Here is a 23,267-nt window from a genome sequence, read left to right on the forward strand (position 1 = left end):
TTTTAACTGAGAAATTTAGTGCATTATGAAAAAAGAAAATGTAGCTTACAATCAATAATGCTGTCTGTCGTCATATCTATTTGAAGACAAGTGTGCAAAGTGGAAAAAAGGATAAATTGAGGAGGACCAGATGTAAAATCAACTGGAAAAAGTCACTCCTTTTATTCTTGTGTCACACATATTTTTACATTTGACATTTAAATTTCTTTTCTAAATGATTTCTCTATGTTTTAAGTTCAAAATACAGCTTGTTATATTTAGTACTTTACAATAAAATATTCGGAAATAACTTTTATAGGATTATCAAAAGCTTAGAAAACCAATAGTTTTACCTACTCATTCTCTTTCATTCCGGTAAACAGACATAAGTTAAAATAATCAAGGTTGCTCAAAAGTAGGTTGCTGTATGACTAGAAGGGGTGAAGAGCATGAAATAGCAATAAGAAAAAATAGAGAGGAAGGGGTGTGGAGAAACCCTAGTCTATAAGAAAATATTTTTTTTTTATTTTATCAAATTTTAAGGAATGATATACAATTTTTTAACTAATTTATTACACTCCTAATACTTTACATAATTGTAAGCTCATATAGAAAAATAATAAGAATTACAACAACTAACAACTTAACTGTCAAACATTCAGTTAATACATGGAAGATCTTCAAATTGTCAAATCTTCCACAGAACAATTTAACTGTTATGAAGAAAACTAAAAAATTAAACGTATTCACGCTTTAAAATGTACCAATATAAATTTTATAATCATATTTGTTACTTCTATAACATTTTATGATGGCGGGGGACATAGTTTATAGCTAGGATTATGTATTTGGATATGAGCGAGAATGAGCTGGATTGTTTGGGTACCCTTGCTTTGTGGGTTCGGCAGTCGTCTTCTTATTATTTTTTTTTTTCTTTGAACCTGCTAAAAATTAAATTTTAACCAAAATAAAAAAAAAAATTAAAAGATGTTGTGTTAAATTGTTAGTTGATTTGGAAATTATAGCTTCTCTTATGATCTTGCATGGTGATCAGACACATATTACAGACACACCGTGTGATCATTTTAATCCACTACATAATTATTCTTGTCAGAAAAGATTGGAAAGTTCTATGGTGTCAGCTGCAGATTTTGAAATTCAGATACAGTGAAAGGAGACTTAACTGAGCTCAATCATTTTATTTTGTGTCTCTAAGTAAACATTTAACTTACTTGTTTCCATAGAATTTCTAAGACACAACAAATATGGCTATCATATATCTCAATTTGATTCCTTCTTGTTTGGATTTTTTTGATTATGAGTATGCTTCTTATGGTGAAGACCATTTCAATTTTTTAGTTTTCATTATCTGAATATAACTATAACTGGAGAACTACTAAATTCAAACCGATTTAGATTCAGAGGACCAAATGCTTCATTAGGATTCAGTTGCTTTTTTGAGTATACAGGTGTATTCATCTTCATTATGCCCAATACAGAGTTAAGTGCTGTGTAAACTGCTTCTAAGTGATCAGACTCAGAACTTAGATCATTGCTTATATGAGATGAGCCCTACCACTGTATAGCTGCTAGTGTGAGCAACTCACACAAGAAACTCTGCATTCAGAGTTGACGTCACATTGCATGAGTTGTCTCAGTGTTGCTAGTAATGGTTGCACAAATCCTTCCTTGACAAACTACTAACTGATGAACAGATATCACTTGTTCAGAGAAGTCTTTAAGGTTACAAACTAAGCTCAAAACTCAACCTGCACGATCTGGTCTGTACTTCTAATTTGTATTTTAAGAAATAGAAGCTAGTCTATACACCATAGATACAAAGGATCACCTAGAGTATTGAATATTGTAGCCACCTTCATGACAATTGCTGTGAATGATGATCAGTTTGTATTCAGCCATATGAGGGAGCTTAAACTACATGCAACTGCCAACTACCCAATGGTAATGTAATAGTCTTTTATTGATAATTCCCATGCCTACGCAATCACTGACAATGACAACAATGATCAGTTAATCAGTGATGTTGATCAGTGATTTTTGAGTCAATAAAGGTGAATGTGCTGGTCACTGGTGAAACATGAAACTCACCAAGAGATTCCAACTTCACCGAACAATCTCCAACTTTTATTACAATAAATGAGGCAGATTTTCTAAAAGAATGAGTCTTCAGATGAAGAGATAAATAGTACATCTCAATGAGCAACTTAAACACCAGGGAATAAAAGAAACAATTATTCAGGTGTGATTGAAGTTTATAAACAATCTTCAGGAAAAGTGATTTAATTTCTCAACTCAGGTTCGGCCAAAAATGGGCCGTCTTTGATGTTGAATGATGACGTAGTTGTCTAATATCCAATCTAATCTACATGATGTGATCATGTGTGGTGGAATATATACCATATATTTGAATTCTATTCTACATGAACCTCAAATTCATCAAACTCAGTCACCATGATTTTGAACCTAACATTGTTTATACAACCTTTTTGAAAAGAGTAAGATTTATTTTTCTAATTACAAGTTACTGGCTTATAGCGAAGATATAACACAAAGGTGCAAAATAAAATAATCTCTTAACCTCATTAAGTACGTTTGCCTCTGTAGATATAAAAATTATATATTGTTTGCTTTTATTACATTATTCATTAAATATTATTAAATACAACCTCATTATGAATGGAAATATGAGTTTTTAGATATTAATAGAGTTTCATTTGCTATATCTCACAATGTGATAACCGAATGTCTTGACACCCTAACCGATACAAAATCCTAGCCAACACTAGTATATTTATCTAACTTCGATTTTGAACTGTGATTTGAGGTTACAATTTGACATTACTGACCTAAATTTGTAGTAAACCTAAATTAATAAACAAAATATTAAAAATCAAAAGAATCTTGTATCTCATGAAAACTTGGTATCTCTTTTGCAAAACTGGATTGTTTAATAGTGTTACAAAACTATAGGTACAGTGTTTAATTTGTGGCAGGAAGACATAGCTATTACATACAAAAATTTCAATTTAAAACTCTGATTTCATTATTATGTTATCAAATAACTTATCATTTCTATTAAGAATAACACAATGTTGCAATATTGAATGTGTTTAGATTATTATTATTATTATTCGAATGATATCCTTCAACTAAACAGAATCAATATATATTCAGTATTTATAAATTAAATGTGTTCATTTGCGTATTTTACACAAAAAGCTTGATATGAGCAAAAAGCCACAAAAAATATGAAATCTAAGGCAGGCACAATGTAATAAAAATATGATCTTTCATTTACCTCGACAAAACTTCACATAAGGTAAGGCTGAAGGAAGAAAGTATAAATAATAATAATTATTACTTTTAACAACGCAAAAATAACAATTTTCTTCTAGTCTTATAGAAGTAGTAAGTAGCCTTCCATTGCAAAACTGGCTTGCATTACTTCAAATCTGTGTGATGTAATTCTAGCTTATTGTTAAAATCTTGTAATATTTGTACTTTGTAAATTATATTATGACTGAATATAGAATGTAAAATACAATCTTAATCTAGATATTACTCTATTTTCTTATAAATTACATGAAAATTATGATTTCAGTTTAATTATATTTTTAAATCAATTCTTAATTCTCCTTACATTTCCTAAGGAAAATTAAGAGTTAATTTTAAAACGTATTTTATAATCAAACTGGAACAGAGAGAACACTTAATATCAACACTTATTCTTATTGGGCTAAAGTCAAGATGGCCACCAGGTGGCTCTTATGACTTTAAAGTACTATAGGATATTCAAGCTGCATGTATACATCCATATGAAATACCTAATATTTAAGTGAGCTGTATGGTGTAGGGATATGTTGGTCATAAAAATTGATCTAAATAATACAATCAAACCTTCTGATGCTTGGATATTCATAGAATTCTAAACTTTCCGTGAGTGTTGAATTATAATCAAGAAATCTGTCTTCATGTAATTTTTTATTTATTTTATTCATAATACCATGGTTTTGTTAAATTCCAGAAAAATACAGTAAATTTGATTATACTGGCCTAATTGAAGCATTTCAAATTAACAAACATGAAATTATCTTCAGATTCATCAGATAAAGTCACTAAATAAAAATAAATATATAATAGAGGATAGTAGGGTGAAAGGAACCAAGTTAAACCAACTTCTTATTGTTTTGGTTTATTTGTACTGCTATCATACTGGAGGGATTTTACCAATAAAAATGTTATCCATTACATCCAGACATAACTTAGTCACAACATAGTACTGTGTTTACGTTTTGTACAATGGACTTTTAAGGTTCTCATTTTATACATAAGATATTTGATTTATTGAAGATAAAGTTACTATACACCCATAGAAATTAAATATTGTTACTTAAACACACAGATTAGGTGTTCTTAGAGTATAATTTAATATAAGACTTATTCACCACTTGTTGCCCTATTAACCTCAAACTGCCTATTTTTTCAGCCTTATGCTGTGGGGTAAAACTAAAACCGTAGTGTTGGGTAGAATCGATCCAGGTTAGTTTTGCCCCTTATATCTATGATAACACTAAAACTCCAGTTTGTCGTCTTTAGCAAACTAACTTTAATCAACTAACCACACTTTGATTGCATTAAAATCATAAATTACAGAAGATAAACTAATTTTTAGTTTAATTCAAAGACAACTTGATACTTTTTATTTTATTGAATTTTCTCATTTAATTTATATTTTTTTTCGGTCTTACTCTATCCATGAAGCCAAATCTAAATTTTTGCAGTCATCTGGAAAGAAAATTATTACTAAGATAATTAATTATAAACTTTCTTTTAATAATTCTTAATAAGGTTTAATATCTTTCTGATTAGTATTTTTTCCACACTCTGAAGATGTTGTTCCAGTTACAACGAAACTTATAGAGGTTGATTAATCCTACGTTCCTTTACCATCTGAGGGGTAAATCTTTCTCCCACTCGATTTTAACACAAAAACTATGTGTACGATTGTTTAGAATTAAACACAATAACTAAGGCTGCACAAAGGAGAACCGAGTTTACGGCAATTACTCTTGTAATCAATTGGAACATCTTTCTCACGAGGTGTTTGACAGCATCATTATCGTATCTGAATACACTAGTCTCCCTTGCAACTTCTTATGTCACTTTACTGACAGCTTTACCTACACAGCCTCAAGCTAGCCTAAAGATACTTCAGCTTCTACAGGTGACTAAAATCTCAATTATGATCTCTAGTTTAAAATATCATACAGGCTGTGTTTACATCTTTAAACTGCACCAAGTCACAAATTAAGTCAGAAAATTCAGTAAAAATACTAAATAATCATTAACAACAATTGTTGTGTTGTTAATTATTTCATTACTTTTCAGACTTACTTTATTATTTTAATGTTAATTCCTGTGATTCAATTTTCTAAAAATACTGGACGATTATGTTATAAATTTCTATACTACACATTGTATTTCAAGGATGTTGATATCTAACATTAAACTATTAATATTATGGTTACAATAACATTTTTATATAAATCAAAATTTAATTTTTACAACTCTACAGATTACAACTGGTTTAGGATAGAATTTGTTCTATTTTGTTATAGATAGTACTGTGCTTAAATTTTTATGAGGACTGGGGCTGCTTATTGAGAAAATTTTAGGTTTTTAACACAAAAATGTTTAAAACTTGTATGAAGTATAGCTGTGTATTTATAAATTAGATCTAAATGCTGAATTTGGTTAAAATTTATTTTTTCATTTAGTTTCTGGAGACACATTACATACACATATTTAGATGGACATTTTTAGGAAGCCATTATGACTGACCCCATTACTTATTAGTTTTTTTATAACTCGTAGAGACTTAAAACAAGTATTTTAACCAAAATCTGATAGTACATTTTGTGGAGATTCACAATATGTTCTCTTATATACAAGGTATATGTACATTTTGTATATTATACAGCCATATGTAGATGTATAGTGGTCTTGTAAGATTCAGGCTTCAACAAGTGGTATAATCTATAGATTTGTCTTGAAATATATGCTATAAATATCTGTTGTTGTATAAATATCTAATCTATTGAATTTTGATTTCTTTTTTAAACTACTTTGCCACAATTAGGAAATACATGCTGTAAAAAAATGGTATTAATAACTGACATTTAAGTTTTTGTGGTTCATGGCAGGTAGAAAATTTGCTAATACAATTCAATTCTTGAAATATTTTAGCTTTATTGTGGAGAGCCAGTATGCATGTTGTACTCAGTCAACAGATGCTAAACCAAAACATTAGTCATCATATGTTGACTAAAGATGGCTCTCCATAGTGAAGCTAAAATATTTCTAGAACTTAATTGTATTAACAAAGTGTGAATCAGAAAACTTAGATGTTATTTATGAAACCCACCCAACTAAGATTTAAAAAAATAACCTCTTCTTAAGGTTAGTTTTATTTCATGATAATTTACAAAAGTGATACATATACCAACTTTTTGGACTTCCAATAAAGTTCTCTGATAGTAACAATGAACTTAAAACAATGAATGTTCTACTTAGTTCTATTCTATTATGTTTGTATTGCTTGTTGATTTTCACAAAGTTCAGACACACTACATCTATATTCTAGGCTATATCATGCACTGATAGACTTCAAATTCTTTCTCAGATCAATTGCAATAATTTGGACTCTTGAGACATTGTCTAGTTCTAACCTCCAACATCTGCACAACTATACAAAACCAAACTTGGAGTAGTTAAGACATTGCTGCAGCAACTGACTGCACAGAAAATGTAATGGTAGAAAAAACAAGACTAGTGCAGATCTGTGCCTTACTGAATACCATATCCTTACCTTCACTCTCCTAACCTAACCTTACATTGATATATCAAGTCCATTTCTGTTATGTTTGTGTGGTTATAGGTATTTGACTATATATATATATATTTTGATTCACAAACAGAATCTCTTGATATGATGTCCTAATGCTCATAATCCATTTTTTCACTGGAAACAATAGGCATTAAATATAGAGAGATAGATATTGGTCCAACCTTTACACTATCTCCAAGATTATTCAAATTAGCCAATTACTATCAGCTTATATAGAGAAGCATTTGTAAAAACTAACACAACATGTCTCAAACACTGAACATTACCAGAATAGTCTTAAACCAGGAGGCTTAGATCAGTATTGAAAGTTAAGAAAGGTGCATTTTACCTATTTGTAATTTTGCTCATAATTTTAAAAATACCGTAATTAAAACGTATACACTGTAGGTTAATATGTTCACTGTAGCATGGTTCATTGGTGACTGATAGTACACTATTAGTTGAGAACCCTACTGGATTTCATCAAACCTACTCTATTTTGTGGGATATGTATTTTTACCAAAGTAATTGGGGATTTAAGTGGTGAGAAACATATTTTATAATTATTATATATGAGTCACAGATGGCTCATGCTGCACATGACTTATTTTGCTTACAGATATTTGTCATATGTGGCTTGAGTCACCCATGAAAGACATGTGCAGTTGTATCGGCGATTTCTGCTGCTGTCTTTGTCTGCTGCGTTTTGTTGTTTGTTTGCAAGCTACACAGTAGATCTTTACATTTGTCATGTATTAGAGCTTTTATAAAGTTTATTTCCTCACAACTAACTGAATATAAATAGTGTGCTGCATGAGTGGGGTGGCTCATGACAGTTAAAAGTAAACACCGTACACGGCAGTCTCTGACAACACAATCTTGTAGTTCCACCAAATTTACCTAGAGCGCTCTAGTGCTGACCTTCACTAAAATATCAAATGATAAAATCCACCAACTTCATGAGTCGGTGAACCATATCGCACTGAAATTAATGCATCTTTATGAGTCACGAGTGAATCAAGTCACAATATGAGAGAGATTACCAAATTTTAAAATGCAGCAAATGTGTTTAGCATTTCTTTATATATACAGATTAAATTTGTCTATTTTAAATATTACAATAAAATTTTGAATAAAGAGATTATATGCAACAAACTAGTTATTACTACTACATAGATGACAAGGTGTGCACAGGATAAAGTTGTAGATAAATCCAGCATATATGCAGCTAATATTGATCAAATTGAAGTGGTATTAAAAAAAGATGCACAAGTAAACTGTGGGAGCAATATAAAAGGTGAATGCAAATTTCAGATTTTTATTGTAGTTATTTAAATATTGGAGGAGTGATGGGAATTAGATACAAACTATTAATCGTAAAACTGATCAAATTCAATCACTTAATCAGTTTTAAGTGAATGGCCTAAAACCAAACTAAACCCCAAGTGATAAATTTCAACTTGATGCTGGGGAAATCACAACTGGATACTTATATAGATTTTCAAGAAAAGGGTTAAATCATGTGTAAAATCAGTTTACTTTGTGGATGTTAGTATGAAGTCAATATTACATTAGAAACATGGTGTACAAAATAATGTCTAAACCATTTTCAAATTACAATTTTGCACAACATTAATAGAGCTTAATTAGATAATTGATAATATGCTATGGTCAGCTTGTTTTAGTCTTTCAGTGGCTCGTAGTATTCTGGGTTATAGCATGAAAGGCAACAAACCAATTTTAAGAATCAATATTTTTTAAATGGTTATATGTATTTATAGTATTAATCAATTCAAAACATCATTTAGGTTAAGTGTTGTTAAGATAAATGTAATCCAATTGAAAATCTCACTTGTTTTGTCTGGCTTGGATAGTGTGTAAACAATAAATGCATTTTAAAGTTTGAAGCAATATCTCATGAAATATTTGTTTTTGTTGAAATTTTGTATATTTAGGATGATGAAGGGGTGGATAGAAATGTAAAAAGCAGTGGTATGTTATCAAAATCTCAGATTTGATCGATATATTTACTTAAATTGGTCCTGATTAACAGCAATTGTTAGAATTGATTCCCTCTATCAGGGATAATGTAATTGTAATCCTTCTAGTTATTTTACTTAACTATCTGTCTCAAACAGTTAAATCCTAAAGAATTAAACATCCAAAGAATTTGGTTACTTTTGAGTTACAATCTCTCTTCCTCAATTCTTAAGAGAATGAGGGACATAACAGAACACTCAAATAATGGTTTCTACTTGTAAAGACGTCTGACTGAAAAGTTTTTTCTCACAATGAATAAACTGTTACAATAAATACAGTAAATACAAAATTATCAATAAAACTATATCACTACAAATTGAGCTACTCCAAGAACTATTGCAAACTAAAATTAACAGGCAAAGTTCATCAGCTGTACAAGAAAAACATTTTCTAGATGAGTTCTTAGTTGGTTTAGTAATCTAAACAATAAAATCCAAATACAGGTAAAGAGATGATTAAACTTAACTGCATAACTACATACCTTCATGAACATTTTGTGTGACAGTAAATGTTTTTCCTGTGTCAAGAGGAACTGTCCAGTTGACTGGCTCGGGAGAACGCATGAGGATCTGCTCTGGTGACTTGACTCTGGTCGGTTCGGGCGGAGACTTAACAACCGGTTCAACATCAATAACTGGTTCTGGCTCGGTAGGCTCTTCTGGCTCGGTCACACCATCTACATTCTCTGTTTCACCAGCGTTTTCTTCTAAAAACACATCAAATATTACGTAATTCTATATTACACAGAGATGCTAAATCAGTGTTGCTTTTTAAATAAAAATTAATTCATGTAAGGCTCGTACTATAATTACAAGGGGGCTAAAAGAGCTAAAGCTCAGCATAGCCAAATCTGAAGTTTGCTTTGTTTATGATGATAAAATTGTTATACTTACATAGAGATAAAATAATTTAATAGTCTACTAGACTTCTACCTAAACTCCAATGGCATTCATGTATTCAATGATGTCACCATATTGTTTACACATAGTTATCAAGACAATATACATTTAAAGCTTGTGTGTGGGGATAGTTGGCATATGGTGATAGATCTCTGATTTTGTTAATCATGTGAGTTTTTTAACTATGCAGTTTTTCATTTGGCTTGCAAGTGCTGTATTACATAAACAGAAACAAAGCTATTGATGTACATAGCAACAAATGTTTTTTTCGTATTCAAATCTGTATTTTCAAATAATACTCCATTTATTAAAATAAACAAATTACAACTTTTTTATAGTTTTTTTTATTTGCTTTATACATTTGACAACTAGTTTTAGACAACTGTATGTCTTAGTGCCTGAGTGAAAAAAAACGAAAAAGAAATATGGATGTCAGTTCAGAGTTGGTGACTCTAAGGGAAGGGGGCAAAATCTGTATTTGGTAGGAATCTTCTGTACAAGAAACTGAAAATGCTGACAGTTTTCAGTCTTTGTGTCTCATTTTCTTATACCAATACAAGAATTATTTACATGGTAGATGGTTGAATTTATGTGTATAAAATAAAAATATGACCAGTGACTAAATAATCATAAGATATTTTAAACCCTCCACTTCTCTCCCATTTTGATCTTCACCAAAACTAGTGGAGCTGATGATCAATTCCTTTATTAAAGAAAATTCCTTTATCAAGTTCATGAATATTCATCACAAACACAGGGTAAGACATTAGTGTGTCAATAATTTTAGAGGTTCAAATGCATCCTACTGTATTGAATCTGAACCACATACATTATTACAATAAGTTGAGTGATCATTTGTGGACTTCAGTGGAGACATTAATGCAATATAGAGTTAGTATTTAATTTTACATTTATATTTGATTGTGATTTCTACATTACTTTTGAGTAGCTTTACACTGTGAAATAGTTATGTATATACATCGATTTATTTAGTTATATATACCACAGTGCAATATCAAATTTACTCTAATTTCCTAGCAAATGTCTGAATATTATGAAACTGATTTTTATAATGGTATAGGTAATATTTTAGCAGCCTATTAAGCCTCAGTTCCTTAGAATTCACCTAACTAGAATATTTAAAAAAATGATTTAACTGAAATAACATAAAACTGAAACTAACTTTAAAGTGAGAATTAATCGTCCTTAAACTGAAATTGGACACAGGAAGTTTATTTTCTTCTTTTTAAAATCACTTTTAAAAGACTCCAACAATGTCGTCAAAGATCCCAATTGACATCCTCGTGTAATTTTGAAACATCTCTTGACACCCTCGCATTTGTTGGTATAGGTGGTGAAACTCTTCAAACTTATAACACTCTTCAAAAATGTAATTTTTTGGAGCCAAACGATGTCATTTATCTTCTATCAGCTATACATTAGCTGCAAGTAACATTTTTTACTTAAAGACCATATGTTTACTTGTCCTGTGCTTAATGTAGAGTAAAAACACCTTCCGTTGTAACCGTCATATTCCGTTGTCATCTATTGCCAACCCAGCCAATTCCCAACCTATTAGCTTCACTCCAGGGTCAGTCAGGCATGTCCATAAGATCTTGATTGCCTTCAGGAAGTGAACATAATTGATTTGTGTCAGTCTAGCTTTGACAATGGCAGAGCTGAAAATTTCAAAGTCCTAAGTAATATCTTATCAGAGGCCCAGCTGAAGTTGAGCCAGCTTCATGTTACATCTCTAGATTTTGCAGTCACATTATGTTACACACAGATCTTTACTCAAGATAAACGTAATTTATTTTACAAAAACTGTTTGACTGTATATCACCTGCTCAATATGTAATTGTCAAACTCCTCAATAAATAAAAAAGTTTTGCTCTAGAATAGTTTATTGTAAAACATACTCCATAAATCAATCCACATTTTACTGAAATCCCACTTCCCTTTAAAATTTTAATTATTTGTTTGGCTTTAACATATATTTATAATTGTCAAATATAAACCTCTACTTGCAGCATTAACTTTTCTCCTTTCCTAAAATTAGGTGGCAACTAAATAGATAACTGTTGTTTCATCAGATAACACAATGGTGGTCATTATCATATAACTAATGAAAATCGATTTTTATTTGATGTTAATCTCACTCTTCCCATGTTTATGTTGAATTCTAAAACTGTGTATTTAATTCTTACTGTTTACCTCTATTTTGTTGTCACAATCCTCTATGGCAAATACAACAATCAAACTATTTATAAATGGTTAATACTGCAGTCATGAAAACTCAATTGACTGCCATTTGAACCATGGTTAATGTCCTAGCCGATAGTGAGATTTTCCTCATTCCCATACAAGTTTGTACTATGATGAATGATCTCACTGAGAAATAAAGAAGAAGTGGGATAAGTTTGAACTGGATTTGGTCCATGCTATTGAACGAATAGATAATGTATATAAAGTAACTTTATTTCAAGGCAAGAATAGTGTAAACGAGTTGTTTGTGCATGTCACAAGATTAGCTGAGCCTCTTAAACAATTATTTTAACCCTTGTTCTTATTACTTGCTGTTTTGCGAAGTAAAGCACTTTAACTGTGGCCACTCAAGATCAACTCCCTGAAGCTTCACAAAACTTTGAAGACGAACTTACAGAATGAGCATTGTACATAAAGTTGTACTCAGCATTTTATATCACTCAGGTATTCTCTCAAATGTATAAAAAATATAGTATTTTCTCTCCACACTCAGTGGTGAACCCCTTCTGCTAATTACATCGTGACTTATGACTTGGTGATCATTATCAGAAATCCAACCTCAAATTATAGCGCTGTACCAAAACCAAATCATGGTCAGCCAAAATCATTAGCCAAAAATCCAGGCACACTTAAAAAAGGATCTAATCTTTGTCAACTTGTATCACATGCTCTTGAATGTAATACTGCTTAAGAGTCGACCTTTTGATCACCACTTTCCTTTGCCAAAATGACATAGCGTCTAAGAGAATCAAGGCTACGCATTAGTGAACCTCATGCTCTACTTGATGTACAACGCATCATCATCTTCAATAACAAATGCTCGCACACTGAAGATGCTGGTCTGTATAATTATATGAGCTCTATTAAGCTATAGAGCAGACAACTCCTCCCCTAAATTTATAAAACTAAGCCATGTTTGGAAAATCTCAATCTTGACCAATTAAAATCCCAGTTCACATGTTCAACTTGCCACAAACATTGTCATAGTCTGTTGTTTATTCAATCTGGGGACAAGGCACTCTAATGACTTAAAGACCTGTATTTAACATAATAGTTTATTTTCTGTATTTTTTTATACATCCTGCTGGTGCAACTTACCTCCACTCATGGGATTACTTAAGCATTAAGAGCACAAATGGGCTCTGGGAAAATGTATGACTGAACAAGCTGCTCCACATACTGAATAAAATATATGTGAAATTCCCATAGTAAGAGTGGCTTTGGAAATTATTTCTGAAAGCTGAAGCACAGAGTACTCTAGGAGATCCCTTCACCTCCAAGGAAGCACTTATGTACTCTGGGAGGAAAATTGTTTCTTCAATCACTTACTAATAAGAGCTCTTGTTCCCTAGATGCCCCATATGAGTGGGAGTAAGTTTGGGTTCATAATCAAGGGACATTCATGGTTTGTGAATCACCTGGCCCTCTCACTTGAGGTTATTCACTCCTTATACTCTCTAGTAAAGATAAAGCCCTGCATTAATCTCTACAAAAAATCAGTAGAGATGGAACAACATCTATAGCACTTTGCTTCCACAAATTAGTTAGAGACGTTATACTGTTCAACTGTTGATTAAGAGTTAGCAATATCTCCTCAAAAACTTTTGTCTTGCTGCTAAATGCTGGTTCCACTATCTAGAAATAAAATTCAATTCATAGCCTAACTTCCATTAATTCTACAGTCAATCTGGGTAAATTACAATGTGATTGGGTATATGAACAAAGAGTTATAATGTAATGAAGAAACTTGTATCAGTTAATTTATTTCACTAAAATGTTCAATTCATATATTTTCTTAACTTTGTTATATGGTATATTGTTTTATGTATGTACGTAATCTAAATGTAATTGGAGTATATTTAGTTGTCGTTTATACAGGTTAATCATAAGAAAGGGCTATGTTGCTGTACATTTTGCCTCTCTAAATAAAGATTTTTTCATTTCATGTTTTATGATATGTAAAGGAGATGTTTTGAAGTTTTTCTTTTATCCTGATAGTAAAGTAAAGATGTCTTATGGCTTAAAGGAGACTTCCGAACCACCACCAATGGCCGGGCAGGCGGGCTGCTTGCAAGGACAGGATCGCTCAGCGGTCACCCATCCTAGCAGCAACCACGCTCGACATTGCTTGATCTGGTTATCTTGTGATCACCATTGTACCTGCTACACTGTGCCATTGGCTTGATAGTGTTGTTGAATAAATCCTAGTTCTGTATGGTGGTAGTTTTTTACAGCGGTGCATCAAAAGTTTGGCATGCTTTTACTAACCAGTTGCCTGTCACCAGTATTTATGCTCGTTTACATGTGGTTGTCATTATGCATAGCATACTGTGCACATTCGTTATCAGATAAAATAAATCTTTTGCCAGGTTAGAGTATGAGCAATACTAGTTCTATTATAATCTGATTTAATTTACCTATGAATAATCTAGAGCACATCATACAAGGTCTGACTTCCCATTACGAATATGTGTGCAAAACTGTTTAAGATTCAGAATATTTCATAGAATTCCTAATTAGAGGCCATGTCATAGGATGAACAGTTTATGGTTTAGTAAGGGAAAACATGTTCAATTTGCATTATTTGTTTTTTCCTAAGAAAAGTTGGCTTGTAACCAATACCTCTGTGACTAGGGTTTTTGGTGTTCCCTAAACTATAATGCCCTTCAGTTGCAGACTATAGTAAATCCACTACTTTTCTAGGGTCTGCTTCAAATCTAAGCGCTTAGGAAAAGCTTTACCAATCCACACCTACACTAAGTTAGTTTTGAAGAGATTAAAACCTGCAACTATTCTCATCAGAAGTCTTCATTTTCTTTTTGGGTAGACGGCCAGAAAACTGTTGCAATTCTCTCCTCAAAAGTGTCTATGAATACAGCATTGATTGTCTTAATCAGTAGTTGTTCTATCACAATGATATTGTAGCTTACCCCTCCTACTTCTTCACAGATCCTTTCTTAACTTAGGAGAAACACAAAGTTCCAGTCTTGTCAAAGGAACTTCAGAAAGACAATTTTAGAAAGAAACTTAATGATAATTGTATAATGATCTTCATGTAATTTAGATCCTCTCCTTATTCCAGCTATTACTAGTCTATGACAGGCCGTGATAGCCTTTGATACGGAAATAATGTCAAGGATGGTAATTCTGGAAGAACATCCAGTTCAACACAGGGTGTGCCTCAGATATAATGGTACTAGCTCTAAAGCTCTGGGAACTTATAGAGTATATTGCATTAAAAACACATTTGCATTCAAACTATATCACACATAAGTGAACTCAATCACATCATGACAAATATCAATAAATAGTACAACTTACAATTTAAATGCTGATATAGTTTGTCAAAATAAAAACTCTATAACACGTAAAAACAAAAATATTAGTGACTAGTTGGAATACAGAAATAGTATAAACAACATTCACAAAGGAATCATATGGTACTGAACAATTTATAAACAGATGTTATGAAACAAATGACAACATTTTTTGAGAAATAAATTTTGAACACAGTAATGAAGGTAAAGTTATGTCTAAAATAAAATTCTCATGTAAAACGGAACAGCAAAATCACCAATTCAATAAACCACACTCAAAATTACACTGAAACATCCCAATGAATCTCACATACAAAAAATCCTGTTTCCTTCACAACCCTTCCATCGGCAAAAACAAACCTCAAACATAGAATATTATAATCTATTTAAATCTCATTTCTGTCATATAAAATATGCTTAAGAAGATGGCTGCAAAAACGACTGGTGGCTGGTATCTTGCCGTTGTGGATTTGTTGTAAATGACTAACCACTTGTTGAATACACAATGTACCATTTTACAATTTGTGGTTTTATATATACACAAACTTAAAAAAATTGTAAAAAAATTAGGCCACTGATAAAACTTTCAGATCAAAGACAAGAACAAAATTATACATTGTACATGTGTGGAATCAATTATTTTGTGTGATTAATTCTTACACTATGGTTATCACTTCAGATTTCTAAAGAGAACCGATTTAAAATGGGAATGATTATTTCCAGCTAGGGGAGGAGTAAAAGAGTGAGAGAAAATCATTTATGGTTTGAACTTAGCTGGCTTTGATTTAAGGACATAATTATTACTCCTGGATATTAAAAAGTCCCCCTGTCACAGTTTTTTTTATCTTAGTCCATTACTGACTAAGTTGAATAAATATTTTCTCAGTAACCACATTGATATGTAGCATTTCACATTGATTAGTTAAATTATATAAAAGTTACTGAGGTGTTTTGATACTTTTTACATGATACATACATATGGATTCATATATAACATTATTATCAAGTGAACAGTTTTCCAAACTAATCACATACTATAATCTGGTGGTTCTGTTAAACCGGCAACTCAATTAAACAGTTGGATAAATTCACAAACACATTCTTTTCCTAATATTTACACAGAGAAATATTAAAACTAATATGTTCTTTAGTCCATTCTAACTTTAATTGTTTAAGATCTTCCTTATCACTTTTATTACTGCTTTTGATTAACTTTTCATGTGTTTTGGAGAAACCTCAATGGTTCATCACTTTTGTTTATTTTAATACTACAAGTGTTAGAAGCAGATTTCAAAACAAAGAAGCCAAGCAGTGATTCCAAGCTATCTATAACTAATATGAACTAAATAACTAATATGTTACTGTGATTGTACAACTAGCCCTACATTCTCCATGTAGGTATAGTAATACTACTGGCAAATAAATCGTAAAAAATAGCTTATGTGATCTAAAGTATAAGTGGCAATAACACTTACCTTTTTCTTAATATTTCAAGTTACTTCTTAACTGTTATACTAAAGTATGGCACATACTTAATTTTAAAATTAAATTATAATTTATACTTAACATATTTTTTCTGCTGATAGCTAATATTAAATGTTTAATGCTACAAGAAAAGCCTACCTGTGCCTCAGACGATTTACCGCAAGCGATGAGAGAGTGTATGACATATAAGGTATATCATGTAATAACAAACATGCGACACAGTACGACAATGCTGGGTCTGGATTGCCCTGGAAATACAAACACTTCTTTTCACTCACAACGAGATCGGAAGCAGAAGATACTCACTGGTTTTGTCGTCAGGCTTCATGGCCACCTCTTTGGGAGTTCTTCGGCTACCTGAGTTACTTTTAGTTCGAGAGGGAGCAGTGGTGGATAAGGTTGCTAAAGAGAGACAGACAAAGAGAATAAGCTAAAACACTAAACTCTTAAACAAGTTTGCTACCATCTATGACATAAAAAAATTCATACATAAAAACTATGGTAAACAATTAAAGGATTAGAATTTATGATCTTTTATTAAGTTTTATTCTGAATGTATAGTTTTTATTAATTTTACAAATAGTTTCAAAAGTAAATGATTTTTGAGAATGTTAATTGAAATACAATAATCAATGAAATCATAAATACCAACCCTTATTGAAATAATAGAGTATGGTTCATTCCCATATGTACTGGCAAAAAACTTAAAGAAGAATAAAAACTCATTGGTATATATTGTAAATGCTACAACAAACAAGGCACTAAAAAAAGGAAGGAAGCAACCGCTACAACAGCTAACATACTGGCAACGCAACGTACAGGAGTCTATAAAATGCATACAAGCGATCAACATCTAAACTATGTCAAGTTGTTGGTGTCCTTTGATTTTTCACTGACATTGAAACAGTTAATGGCATGCTACTAAATATTGTGATCTGGTGATACATTGTCCTGCATCAGTAGCATTTGTAATATAACAAATCAGGGTTCTTACAAAAATTACCTGAAAATAATTTTCAATCTCTCACACTGATTAATAATTTTAAATTATTTAAAATGTTGTGTTAACAAAGACCAACAATGTTTAAAAGGGCTAATAAAACATAGTCTTGGGACTGATACAAAATACATTGATCAAAGAGTGCTGGCAGAATATGTGATAAGAACAATAATAATCTCTGTTTTTATTTTAGGAATAATTGTACAAATATAACTTATAGGTTATATGCTAAGACTCTTCAAGTTACTATTTTGTATACTAACATAGGCGTAGCGTGACCTAATAAATTTGGGGGGGCACGGGGTCTCCGGGGGGGGGGGGGGGGGGTGGTGGTCCCGTGGAAACTTTTTTGAAAACTACCACTTAAGAACTAAAGTAAAGTATATGTGTATTTTTGTTAAACATTGGTTTTAATCAATTTTTACTATATTGATGGATTGTAAAAAGACTCAATTTCAAATTATACAAGTTTATTCTATTCTAGGACATAACTGCAAGGACATTTATAACACAAAAACAAATTTGTGTACAAGACAAAGTTTTAAGGTGAACAGAACTACAGTAATGGTTTTCAACGAACCAATGTTCGTTACTTCTAATGAAGCATTAGCCTCCTATCGGCTAGATTTGAAAATCTGTCAACTAACAGATCTAGTTTTTTATCTTTCATGTATTCAGACGTCAATTCTTGCTCAATAGACATCAGGGCAAGCCCACTTAAGCGGTCTTCTGTCATGGTGCTTCGAAGAAATGTCTTTAGCCTTCGTTAGTGTAGAAAACGATCTTTCTGCGCTTGCTGTTGTGATAGGCCACGAAAGTGATATTTCTAGTAGCTGCCAAACATCTGGTGCACTGGCTTGAAGATCATTCTCAATAAAAAAATCAGCCAACTCTTGGAACGTTATTCTTGTGGTTGCTTTGTCTGTTTTGACAAAATTGTTCTTTGCATAACAGTGAAAAAACTTAAGATGTACAGGAGAAACTTAAAGACAAGTTATAAAACTTTTGGATTGCCATAACAGCGTTGTTGTCAAATTTCGGTCCAATTAAATAGTAACTGGGCAATGCAGTTGATTTTATCATAATCGTTCTTGGAAAAACGAGATTGCAGGTTTACAATTACTGTGTCTAAAGCAGCAAAGTAAAATGCCAGTCTTGAACATCTGTTCAGGTTCAGGTTCAGGTGATTGATGAAATGCAGCAATCTGAAGAGCTACTACTAGCTTCAAGTTTTTTCGGAATCTTCCGTTTGCGTGGTAGTGAAGGCCTTTTCAACTGACAAACCTTTCATACCATATTTGTTACACTGTTCTTCTGACTCATTCCACATCTGAATAAAGCCATCATCATTTCTGTCCAGTTTTAAACAGTCAATGACTGATTCAACTTTTGCAAAAACCTTAGAAATGTCAAGAGATTCACTCTGCAGTTCTTTGGAGAGTATATCAGTCTGACTCAAAACGCTGTGCAATAGTTTTAAACTGAATACAAATTCAAATGTGCTGATTTGTTTGGCTAGACCATCAGCTTCGGCTGCAATTTTACGATTTGATACATCGTTTGCAATAACTTCCAAAGTTTCGTACACTTCAGGGAGCTGCTCTAGAATTACATGGATTGCTTTGTGTCGAACTGTCCATCTAGTTCGAGACAAGCTCACCAGTCTTTTCATTTTTGTTTCTCCGCTTTGCTTACATATTGATTCAAATATTGAAAACCTGTTAGCTGATGCATTAATTAAGTTATACAGGTGATTTACTATGGATAAGCAATTCCGAAGCTGTCTTATTTCTTCACAAAATCTCTGAACAGCCAGATCAAGCAAGTGGGCATGGCAGTGTGTGTACAAAGCTTTAGGCTCTTCTTCTTGGAAACCTTGAGGCAACACCTTTGAATTTGCCGCTCATGTTACTAGCTCCATCATATGCCTGGCCGTGCATTTTATTTAAGCTTATACCCAACTGCTGCAGATACTGTTTAATAGTGTGATGTAAATTTTCACCAGTAGTGTCTGACACATCAACGAAGCCCAAAAAACCTTTCATTGATTTTAATGTGTCCATCTATTTTAGTAATGTATCGAATGCAAATGCTAAGATGTTCACGGGTTGAAATATCCGTAGTTTCATCACAAATAATTGAGTAGGCCAAAGCCTCACTCACCTCTTGGACAATTTGTTGAAGCATTTCACTTTTTATGCAATCTATTATCTCATTTTGTTACCTGGGCACTTTTGTATGAATGGACTGGGGATTTCATTAATGTTTGGATTCCTTCCTCCATTTGAGTAGATCTCAGTGTAGCAGTTCTATAAAGTTCCCCCTGTTAAATGAAGCAGTACTTCTCATCATGTCCTCTTAAGGGCAAGATTCTGTTTTCCAAGGAATAGGATGTTTTTCAATTATGAATTTTAAATACCTCTATTCATCTCAACCATTTTAGTATGTGCCGAGGACAACGAATCTGCTACCGTGCTTCCTGCTTTTCTATACTCATTGAGAAACTGTTTAGGATTTTTGATGCATTTCACTATTCTCATGTTTCCTGAATTTTTCCAAAGCTTTCTTCCAATTGTTCATGCCCAGTTTAGTGAATGACTCCTCCCCGAGACCAGACTTATGTTGACAAAATAGTCGGCCATGGGTAACAAAATGCAGCGTCTTTAATGGGGCTATATTCGACCCAATTAAATTCACTGTACCAGGATTCTTTGAACTGCCTCGATTTGGATTGAATCTTGCTTACCTTAAAACAATCAAACAGGCTGAAATGCTCCTTTTGCAATATCTGCACTTTGTACTCCCAATGAAGGATCTCTACTTTCGCCCTGGAATTGTAGCATCACGATCTGGGCGTAAACAAGATGGCGATTCATCACCAACGCTACCTCCAGTGCTACTTCCCGCTAAATGTCTATCTTCATTTACACTTTCACTTGAATTTCCAAGTTTTTTAAAGAATGTTAGTACAGAGGACTGTTTCTTAGACTTGATGTAACAAAACGAACATCCGCAAAAATTACACAAAACAATAGCAGCTCAGCTAGTAACAATAAGCTTATTGAACGAATAAAACGTGTGGCGACACCTACACAACACAACACACGCGCAACTGAGCTGGTATGATATCCCTCCGCCAGGCGTTCGTCAATGCTCGGAGGCCCTCGGCCGGCGTCGGCTGGGCTCGGGTGCATTCGATCGGCTGCTCCAGGCTCGGGCGCAACCGGCCAGAGTCGGCTCACCGGCACTTGTAAATTTAGTTGTAACACGCGCATACTTTACACACACAGAATCAAATTAGATGCATACAGAAAAATAGAACTAACGGGGGATCTATATTAGTTATTCATTCGTAACTTTTAGTGTATACATATACGTAATTTAAAGATAATTTATATTATTTTTTTCTTTTTTTGCATAATGTTGGGGGGGGCATGTGCCCCCCCGTGCCCCCCCGGCCCGACGCCACTGTATACTAATGTTTCATAACCTATCAGTTAGACCGAACCAAAGTATTCAATCCTGTTTGTGAATACAAACATAGCGAATAAGAAAGTCTACTACATTCACTTGCCTTTGTTTACTGTGTTTTTATTATATAAAATACATTGAACTTTTATAAGTTTATAGAAAATATGTTCAACCAATATATACATAACTCAAATGGTCAGACAACGGGAGTTTGACTATTGATGAAAACAAATCTCAAAGAAATATGATGTTGTTTCTTGAAGGATTCAAATCTTAAATTAAACAACAGGAAGAGCAATAGTTGTAACTGATGACGTAGGTGAAATTAAAATACAAACATTTGCTTACAATTTAATATAGTTTACGTAGGTATTGAATCAGAATTATTGTAGGAAATGTTGAATCAAATTCTTTTCACTATAACGTCTATGCTTCTTGGATTATTATACACAATTTAACTATTATGAATAAATTAATAGGAATTAAAAAACTGTAGGCTAGGTTTGAAAATCCTCCTATCATATAGTCTTAGTGTTCAATTTAAAATGTGTTATCTTAATAAATTTAATTGTTATTTGTAACAATATACATTAAGTTATGCTATAGAAATATTTTGTATGGAAATCATACATGACAGCATCACAATTACGACAGGAAAAACTGTGGTTCCAACAATACAGCAATATACAATTCAGAAGTCCGTCCTAGCACATCAGTTGAATAATCCAGCAAGCTTACATGACAACATATCTTATACTCCCCACGGTGGTACTGTTATTTTAGTGTACAGTTCTTAGTATCAAAGTCAACCTGACGTTTGTTGGTACACCACAGTTAGCATCAGTTTCTTTACTAGTGGATATGCAGTTGTAAAATGTTCTCATTATTGAAATATCTTCCACTTTCTTATGGTTTTTATTTTTTAATACTCAACTATGTTGAATATGAAACTCTACACCAGCTGCCTTTTTTAACATTCAAAATTGTTCACTTGTTTTTTAATTATATCTGCCTGTCACTTATATTTGATTTAATTGTTTCTGTATCTTTGTTGATAAAAATGTCCTTTCGGGGGATTTTCATCAAAAAATTGTTTCAATCTTACTGTGATTAACATGGTCAAGTTCAGAATCTTTAAAAATTAAAATTTTGAAAAAATTTTTTAATCTTAAAAATGTGTATTTTGTTAAGTCATTTTTTTATCTCAGTAACCTCAGTACCCAGAAGGTAATTTTTCTTTGTGGTTTGCTAATAAGAAGTAAACCGGGCATATTAGAGTTTTTAAAAGTAATCAAATTTGTTGATAAACAAAAATTTAAACTGTTTTAAAAAATGTCTGTCTCTCATTTCCTTCTTACTTGACATGTCTAAGAGTCATTGATATGCCCATAATACTTTTCAGTTCACATAAGGGTATTTTTACAAATTAAACATCACATTAATATTTGAGCTGTATCCAGACTCTTCAAAGATCCATCTATAGCAATTGAATTGTGGATGTAAGCCTACCAACGTTTCACGCACTAGCTAGAAACAGTTATAATACTGAAAAAGTTTCACTGGATGTTTAAGAATCAATGATAAGGTGACCGAAGATGTCCAGAATGCATGTGGAACAGAAATAAGACAGCGTAGCTATTCACGAACAGTAATTCATCCGTATACAAATATGCTGTGAACAGTCAGTAAATGTGATATGAAATATTGAATAATTACATTACTAGATTGAAGGTGTCTCAAAACACTAAAACATAATCTCTTTGCTTTGCCATATTTTTAAATAGTTAGCTCCAAAAAATACACATATAGATGGAGAAAATGTTTATAGATAACAACTGAGATTCCTAGTAAGTATTTTCAATGCCAAGTGAAAATTGATTCAACAACTTCTTATGACTGTGCTA

General features: G+C 32.3%; 1 protein-coding gene across 17 annotated transcripts in view; it reads right to left on the reverse strand.

Annotated features, from left to right (window-relative positions):
- Positions 1 to 23,267, reverse strand: part of LOC124369008 (proteoglycan 4) — a 218,418-nt gene that overhangs the window by 21,431 nt on the left and 173,720 nt on the right. For 14 of the 17 annotated variants that reach the window (XM_046826629.1, XM_046826625.1, XM_046826632.1 and 11 more), the window contains 3 exons: positions 17,199 to 17,294; positions 9,408 to 9,632; positions 3,299 to 3,325 (listed from right to left, as the gene is read on the reverse strand). In XM_046826629.1, the coding sequence (XP_046682585.1) occupies positions 3,299 to 3,325; positions 9,408 to 9,632; positions 17,199 to 17,294 (348 nt within the window). The remainder of the gene's footprint in view (positions 1 to 3,298; positions 3,326 to 9,407; positions 9,633 to 17,198; positions 17,295 to 23,267) is intronic. The other 3 variants (XM_046826630.1, XM_046826618.1, XM_046826620.1) reach the window with 2 other exon arrangements.

This window comes from Homalodisca vitripennis, chromosome X (assembly GCF_021130785.1).
Source record: "Homalodisca vitripennis isolate AUS2020 chromosome X, UT_GWSS_2.1, whole genome shotgun sequence".
In the NCBI taxonomy this organism is placed as follows: Eukaryota; Metazoa; Arthropoda; class Insecta; order Hemiptera; family Cicadellidae; genus Homalodisca; species Homalodisca vitripennis.